The sequence below is a fragment of the Nerophis lumbriciformis genome, linkage group LG08 (genome assembly GCF_033978685.3).
Source record: "Nerophis lumbriciformis linkage group LG08, RoL_Nlum_v2.1, whole genome shotgun sequence".
NCBI lineage: Eukaryota > Metazoa > Chordata > Actinopteri > Syngnathiformes > Syngnathidae > Nerophis > Nerophis lumbriciformis.
In genome coordinates, this window is record NC_084555.2 from 45,894,329 (window position 1) to 45,902,500 (window position 8,172).

Here is an 8,172-nt window from a genome sequence, read left to right on the forward strand (position 1 = left end):
GTCACGTGCCGTTTCCCTGGCAACCCATGACGGAAACAAGAGGGGGGGGCTAAAAGCTCTTAATGTCTTTAAAGCTCAACTGTTATAAGCTTTTTAATCTCAACCATGTTCTCACAGATGTTCTCAAATGATTTTACACATGTTCTCACACATGTATTCCTATCAAATATTTTCTTACTCAAGTATTTATTTACCTCTATCTTCTCAAATATGTTTTCATCTATTGCCAGCTTGGTTCCGAACTATGTTCTCACATGTAACACCCATTTTTGACTCTTCCCTTCCATATTCTGACATCTATTTCAGACCCAAGTTTTAATGTTCTCACATGTTTTGACCTACTAACTCAGCAAGTTTCAATTGTTCCCCTCACAGGTTCTGATCCATGTTTTCACTCGTTCTCATGTATTGATAGGTTCCAACACATTTTAATCCATATTTTGATGAGTTCTAACATAATGTTGTCCATGTTTTGATGGGTTATAAGTTAACACATTTTGATGCATGTTTTGACAGGTCCTGACATGTAATGATGGGTTCTATCACGTTTTGATCCACTTTTTGATGGGTTCTAACATGTTTTGAGGAGGTCTGTCTTGTTTTTAATGGGTTCAAGCAGGTTTTTAATGGGTTCTAGCAGTTCCATCACAATTTGATCCATGTTATAAGTTATCACATTGTCATTCATATTTTGATTAATTTTTTATCACATTTTGATCCATGTTTTGATGGGTTCCAACAAGTTTTAATCCATGTTTCGAACGGGTTTAACATATTTTAATGCATGTTTTGATGAGTTCTGTCACATTTTGATCCATGTTTTGATGGATTCTAACACATTTATATCCATGTTTTGATGCGTTCTAACACGTTTTGATGATTTTTTTATCCATTGTTGATGGATTCTAACACATTTATTTGTTTTTGATGCGTTCTAACACATTTATGTCTTGGTGCTTTCTATCACGTTTTGATCCATGTTTTGATGATTTCTATTACATTTTTTATCTGTTTTCATGCATTTGGACACATTTATATCCATGTTTTGATGGGTTTTCTCACATTTTAAACCATGTTTTGATGGATTCTAACACATTTTGATCTATGTTTTGACGGGTTCTATTACATTTTAATCCATGTTTTGATGTTTTTTTGTACATTTTGACCCATGTTTTGATTGGTTCAAATACGTTTATGTCCGTGTTTTGATGGGTTCAAACTCATTTATATCCATGTTTTGATGGGTTCTAACATGTTTTGAGGTCTGTCTTGTTTTTAATGGGTTCAAGCAGGTTTTTAATGGGTTCTAGCAGTTCCATCACAATTTGATCCATGTTATAATAAGTTATCACATTTTCATTCATATTTTGATTAATTTTTTATCACATTTTGATCCATGTTTTGATGGGTTCCAACAAGTTTTAATCCATGTTTCGAACGGGTTTAACATATTTTAATGCATGTTTTGATGAGTTCTGTCACATTTTGATCCATGTTTTGATGGATTCTAACACATTTATATCCATGTTTTGATGCGTTCTAACACGTTTTGATGATTTTTTATTACATTTTTGATCTGTATTGATGCGTTTGCACACATTTAAATCCATGTTTTGATGGGTTTTCTCACATTTTAAACCACACTTTGATTGATTCTAACACATTTTGAACCATGTTTTGATGGATTCTATTGCATTTATATCCATGTTTTGATGGATTCTAACACATTTTGATCCATCCCGTTTTAAACCATGTTTTGATAGATTCTATCCCTTTTATATCCATTGTTGATGGATTCTAACACATTTATTTGTTTTTGATGCGTTCTAACACATTTATGTCTTGATGCTTTCTATCACGTTTTGATCCATGTTTTGATAATTTCTATTACATTTTTGATCTGTTTTCATGCATTTGAACACATTTATATCCATGTTTTGATGGGTTTTCTCACATTTTAAACCATGTTTTGATGGATTCTAACACATTTTGATCTACGTTTTGACGGGTTCTATTACATTTTAATCCATGTTTTGATGTTTTTTTGTACATTTTGACCCATGTTTTGATTGGTTCAAATACGTTTATGTCCGTGTTTTGATGGGTTCAAACTCATTTATATCCATGTTTTGATGGGTTCTAACATGTTTTGAGGAGGTTTGTCTTGTTTTTAATGGGTTCAAGCAGGTTTTTAATGGGTTCTAGCAGTTCCATCACAATTTGATCCATGTTATAAGTTATCACATTTTCATTCATATTTTGATTAATTTTTTATCACATTTTGATCCATGTTATGACGGGTTCCAACAATTTTTAATCCATGTTTCTAACGGTTTTATCATATTTTAATACATGTTTTGATGAGTTCTATCACATTTTGATCCATGTTTAGATGGGTTCATTACATTTTGATCCATGTTTTGATGGATTTGATCACATTTATATCCATGTTTTGATGGATTCTAACACATTTATATCCATGTTTTGATGAGTTCCATCCTGTTTTAAACCATGTTTTGATGTGTTCTAACACATTTCTGTTTTGATGAGTTCTGTCACGTTTTGATCAAAGTTTTGACGAGTTTATAAAATTTTTGATCCATGTTTTGATGTTTTAACACATTTATGTTTTGATGAGTTCTATCACATTTTGATCCATGTTTTGCAGGGGTTCTATTACATTTTTGATCTGTTTTGATGCGTTTTAGCACATTTATATTCATGTTTTGATGGGCTTTCTCACATTTTAAACCATGTTTTGATGTGTTCTAACACATTTATGTTTTGATGAGTTCTATCACATTTTGATCCATGTTTTGCAGGGGTTCTATTACATTTTTGATCTGTTTTGATGCGTTTTAGCACATTTATATTCATGTTTTGATGGGTTTTCTCACATTTTAAACCATGTTTTGATGTATTCTAACACATTTTGATCCATGTTTTGACTGTTTCTATCACATTTTTATCCATGTTTTGCTGGGTTTTATTACATTTTGATCCATGTTTTGATGGGTTCAAATACATTTATATCCATGTTTTGATGGATTCTAACACATTTATATCCATGTTTTGATGTGTTCTAACACATTTATGTCTTGATGAGTTCTATCATGTTTTGATCTGTGTTTTGATGATTTCTATTACATTTTTGATCTGTTTTGATGCGTTTGAACACATTTATATCCATGTTTTGATGGGTTTTCTCACATTTTAAACCATGTTTTGATGAAGCCTACTCAGTGGCCTAGTGGTTAGAGTGTCCGCCCTGAGATCGGTAGGTTGTGAGTTCAAACCCCGGCCGAGTCATACCAAAGACTATAAAAAAATGGGACCCATTACCTCCCTGCTTGGCACTCAGCATCAAGGGTTGGAATTGGGGGTTAAATCACCAAAAAATGATTCCCGGGCGCGGCCACCGCTGCTGCCCACTGCTCCCCTCACCTCCCAGGGGGTGATCAAGGGTGATGGGTCAAATGCAGAGAATAATTTCGCCACACCTAGTGTGTGTGTGACAATCATTGGTACTTTAACTTTTAACTTTAATTCTAACACATTTTGATCCATGTTTTGATGGGTTCTATTACATTTTAATCCATGTTTTGATGGGTTTTTTTTACATTTTGATCCATGTTTTGATGGGTTCTAACTCATTTATATCCATGTTTTGATGGGTTCAAATACATTTATATCCGTGTTTTGATGGGTTCAAATACATTTATATCCATGTTTTGATGGGTTCTAACATGTTGATCCATGTTTTGATGGTTTCTAACACATTTAAATCCATGTTTTAATGGGTTGTATCACGTTTTCAATTAATGTTTTGATGAGTTTTCACATGCTTATACATGTTTAGATGACTTATGTTTTTTGTAACATGTTTTTCATACATGCTAAATTGTTTTCGATTCCATGTTTTAGTGCGATCTAATGTGTTTATATGTTCTAGCATGTTTTCAATCCATGCTTTGATATGTCTATGAATGTTTTTATTCATCCAGGTCATTGTAATCTCAGGGCATTCAATCGATCGCAACTGGACTGTTTGGTTTGTATTTGAAGACGTTTCGCCTCCCATCCGAGTAGACTTCATCAGTTCGTGCTCCTAGACTTAGATTGGCCAGATCTAGTCTAGACCTCAAATATTTGTACTCCAAACCCAGGAGGGTGTGCCTGGGCTAGGATGGTTTTGCCCTATCGCAGTGAGGAAAAACAACAGTTTTGATGCAAACGAGCAATCCTAACTGTCAAAGACAACGACACGCCAAGTGAAAATTCCCCTCGTTCGCGTTGAGGTATGGTGTGGTCCAAAATAGTCGGACTCCCCACGTAAACATTCCATTCAGTTGTGCGCAAATGGCATTCTGGTCACCTTCTGTGTGTTTCTAACGCCTGTTATTTGTTGGAGGCTAAATTGCAGAGCCTCTTCCGTTCAGGAATGGTTTTTCAACCTTGACATAGATGGCTTCCCTCACTCCTCTTTCGTACCATCCGTCCTCCCTGTCCAGAATCTGTACATTTTTGTTGTCAAAGGAGTGTTGTTTCTCCCTGAGGTGCAGATAGACCGCCGAGTCTTGGCCTGAAGAGTATGCTGTGCCAAATTTGTTTCCCCAATATATGAATCAGTGCATTCATCATTACACTAGATAGCATACACCGGATTGTTTTTGTGAGTGTGGGTGTGTCCGGTCTTTAGGATGCACCAGTCTCTGTCTCAGGGTGTTTTTTTTATATGTTCCAACATGTTATAATCTGAATTTTGTCATATTTTCTGACACTAGTTCAGACACGTCTTCTGACCCAAGTTTGGTATTTTCAAACATTTGTGACCAATGTCTTGTTGTGCGACCTGTGGGTGACTTTGTGTGATTTTTGATATGTTGTGGTGAGTGTTGTGCAGCATGTGTGGAGAATTAGCGCGTGGAGTCGTCATAATTCTGCTCCTAGTAATCTGAAGTGCAGCTTTGACTGGCTGGACCACATAGATGTCCCAGCATCCTCCCTCCCTCCCTCCCTCAGCCTACAGCTGATGAGCATATTGGCAGCTGCATCGTTCCGCCCTGCTGAGTTATTGAGGGTTAGTGTGCAGCCTGGTGTGCTGCTGCTGGATAATTGTTATTGACTCTTTTTTTTTTTTTTTTTAATCGATGTTTCATAACTTTGATTCTTCTTTCCACGTCCTCGTTCCCGCCCCCGCCCTCCTCTTCCTGCCGGGAAATCAGTGAGGATGTTCTCGTCCTCGTCCAGAAGCTTCGTGTTGTCACCCTGGTCGTCCATGGAGCAGTCGGACTCGGAAGCGTTGGACATCAGCACCAAGGTGCAGCTGCACGGCGTCCTGTGGAAGAGACCCTTTGGACGACCCTCGGCCAAGTGGTCCCGCAGGTCAGTTGGTTAGACTTTAGTACGTCCAACACTACCTTATACAAAAAAGTCTGCCTTTGTGATACTTTATGTTCTACCTGCTTCTTGGAATAAAGCTGCTTCTTAGTTCTGTTGGTTAAAAAAAATAATTCTGCATAATTTCTACTATTTTGGTGACTTTATTTCCAAAATTGTCAGGGCATATGTTATATAGTATTATTTGCTCAGATGCATAAAAAGTGACGAGAATAGTAAAAACATTCCATACAGATTTGATTGATGTAAACTTCAGAGTTTCACGATGACGTAACAGTTAAAGCATCAGACGTTTTAATTAGCTGCGTTTGTTTTGATTTGTGCCAAGTAGATCACAGTCAGTTTGCTCGCTTTACATTTGTACACAAATAATACTTCAAACACTAGCAGAAAACAAATAAGTCATCTCAACAATTGAACTTATTTCTTTCTTTAGATTATTTAGAACATGAACACACTTACATCATAATACATCACACAATTTCATATCATTTCATTTTACATCATGCCCGAAAAGGAATAGGAAGAAGCAAAGCTTATTTAATCCTACCCCTTTCCCGCTTCAAAGCGTTTACAAATATATAGAATAATTTACTGACCTTTTTATATAATAAAATAACATCTATGAATTAGTATACAACAGTTTTGTAATATGTAATTAATTAATTCAGTCATTAACATACTGAGATGAAGAATATCTTATTTTCAATAAGGTTGGAAGTATTTCTCATAATTATTCTTCTTTGTACTCTGTAAGCACTATTATTTTGAACAACCTCTTAAACTGGATCATATCAGTACAATTTTTAACTTCTTTACTTAATCCATTCCATAATTTAATTCCACATACTGATATGCTAAAAGTTCTAAGTGTTGTACGTGCATATAAATGTTTTAAATTATTTTTTTCCTCTAAGGTTATATTTCTCCTCTTTAGTTGAGAAGAATTGTTGTACATTCTTTGGTAGCAGGTTATAGTTTGCTTTGTACATCATTTTAGCTGTTTGCAATTTTACCAAATCACCGAACTTTAATATTTTTGACTTAATAAATAAAGGGTTTGTATGTTCTCTATATCCAACATTATGTATTATTCTAACTGATCTTTTTTGTAACACGGTTAACTTCAAAAGTTTATTACAGATACAGAAAATGCATAAAAAATGTATCTGCCCTAACTTGATTTATTCTTAGACTAAAGTTAATGTGGACTGAACTTAATTAGTACAAATTACATGTAACAACTACCAGGACGCACTAAGAACAAGTAAAAAGTAAGTATTGTACCTAGTAAGAAGTAGTGTATCAAGTAAGAGGAAATAAAGTAATAAGTAACAAGTGCTACTGTACATAGAGGTAAAATGTAAGAAGTACTGTACCTAGTAAAAAGTAAGAAATAACATGTACAAATAAGAAATACTCAACCAAGTAAGAAGTATTAAGTACAAGTAAAAATTAATAAATAAAAGTAGCGAGTACAAGTAAAAAGACCAAGAAGTTACAAGTATAAGCAAGAAGTACCGGGAACTAACAAAGTAATGATCACACGTAAGAAGCAAAAGTACAATTAAAAAGGACTGTACCAAGTAAAGACTAAGAATTAACGAGTACAGATAACAAGTACAAGGAAGACGTACCAAGAAGTAATGAGTAAAAGTAAGAAGTACTAGAGAGTAATGAGTATGAGTAAAAAGTACAAGTAAGAACTATCAAGTATAAGTAGTAATGAGTACAAGTAAGAAGGACCAAAAAGTAATGAGTACAAGTAAAAAAGTCCCAAGAAGTTACAAGTATGAAAAAACAATAAGTACTGCTTACAAGTAAAATGTCCAATAAGTAACAATTACAAAGTATCTAGTACAAGTCGGAAGTGATGAGTACAAGTAATAAATAATGAGTACAAGTAAAACGCCCAAGAAGTAACAAGTTACAAGTAAGAAAAAACAAGAAGTAATGAGTACAAGTAAAATGTCCAATAAGTAAGAAGTATCACGTACAAGTAAAAAGTAATGAATACAAGTGATTTGATTACGTGGACCTCGACTTAAACAGGTTGAAAAACTTATTGGGGTGTTACCATTTAGTGGTCAATTGTACGGAATATGTACTGTACTGTGCAATCTACTAATACAAGTTTCAATCAATCAATCAAAGTAAAAAGTCCAAGTTGCAAGTAAGAAAACAACAAGAAGTAATGAGGACAAGAAAGAAATAATGTGTACAAGTAACATGTCCAGTAAGTAACAAGTAAGAAGTATCATGTACAAGTAAGAAGTAATGAGTACAAGTAAAAAGTTCAAGAAGTAACAAGAATTTACAAGTACGAGTGTCCGCCCTGAAATCGGTAGGCTGTGAGTTCAAACCCCGACCGAGTCGTACCAAAGACTATAAAAATGGGAGCCATTACCTCCCTGCTTGGCACTCAGCATCAAGGGTTGGAATTGGGGGTTAAATCACCAAAAATGATTCCCGGGCGCGGCCACCGCTGCTGCCCACTGCTCCCCTCACCTCCCAGGGGGTGAACAAGGGTGATGGGTCAAATGCAGAGGATAATTTTGCCACACCAAGTGTGTGTGTGACAATCATTGGTTCTTTAACTTTAACTTAAGTAAAGAGTAAGAATTAACGACCACAGGTAACAAGTACAAGGACGACCTACCAAGAATTAATGGTAAAAGTAAGAAATACCAAAAAGTAATGAGTACAGATCAAAAGTACAAGAACTATCAAGTACACGTTAGTAGTAATGAGTAGAAGTAAGGAGTACAAGTG

General features: G+C 35.0%; 1 protein-coding gene across 1 annotated transcript in view; it reads left to right on the forward strand.

The window, feature by feature from the left end:
- The first annotated feature begins 5,204 nt into the window (after positions 1-5,204).
- Positions 5,205-8,172, forward strand: part of plekhd1 (pleckstrin homology domain containing, family D (with coiled-coil domains) member 1) — a 25,324-nt gene continuing 22,356 nt past the window's right edge. The window contains exon 1 of the mRNA XM_061969045.1: positions 5,205-5,385. Coding sequence (XP_061825029.1) covers positions 5,231-5,385 — 155 coding nt within the window. The 5' untranslated portion in view covers positions 5,205-5,230. The remainder of the gene's footprint in view (positions 5,386-8,172) is intronic.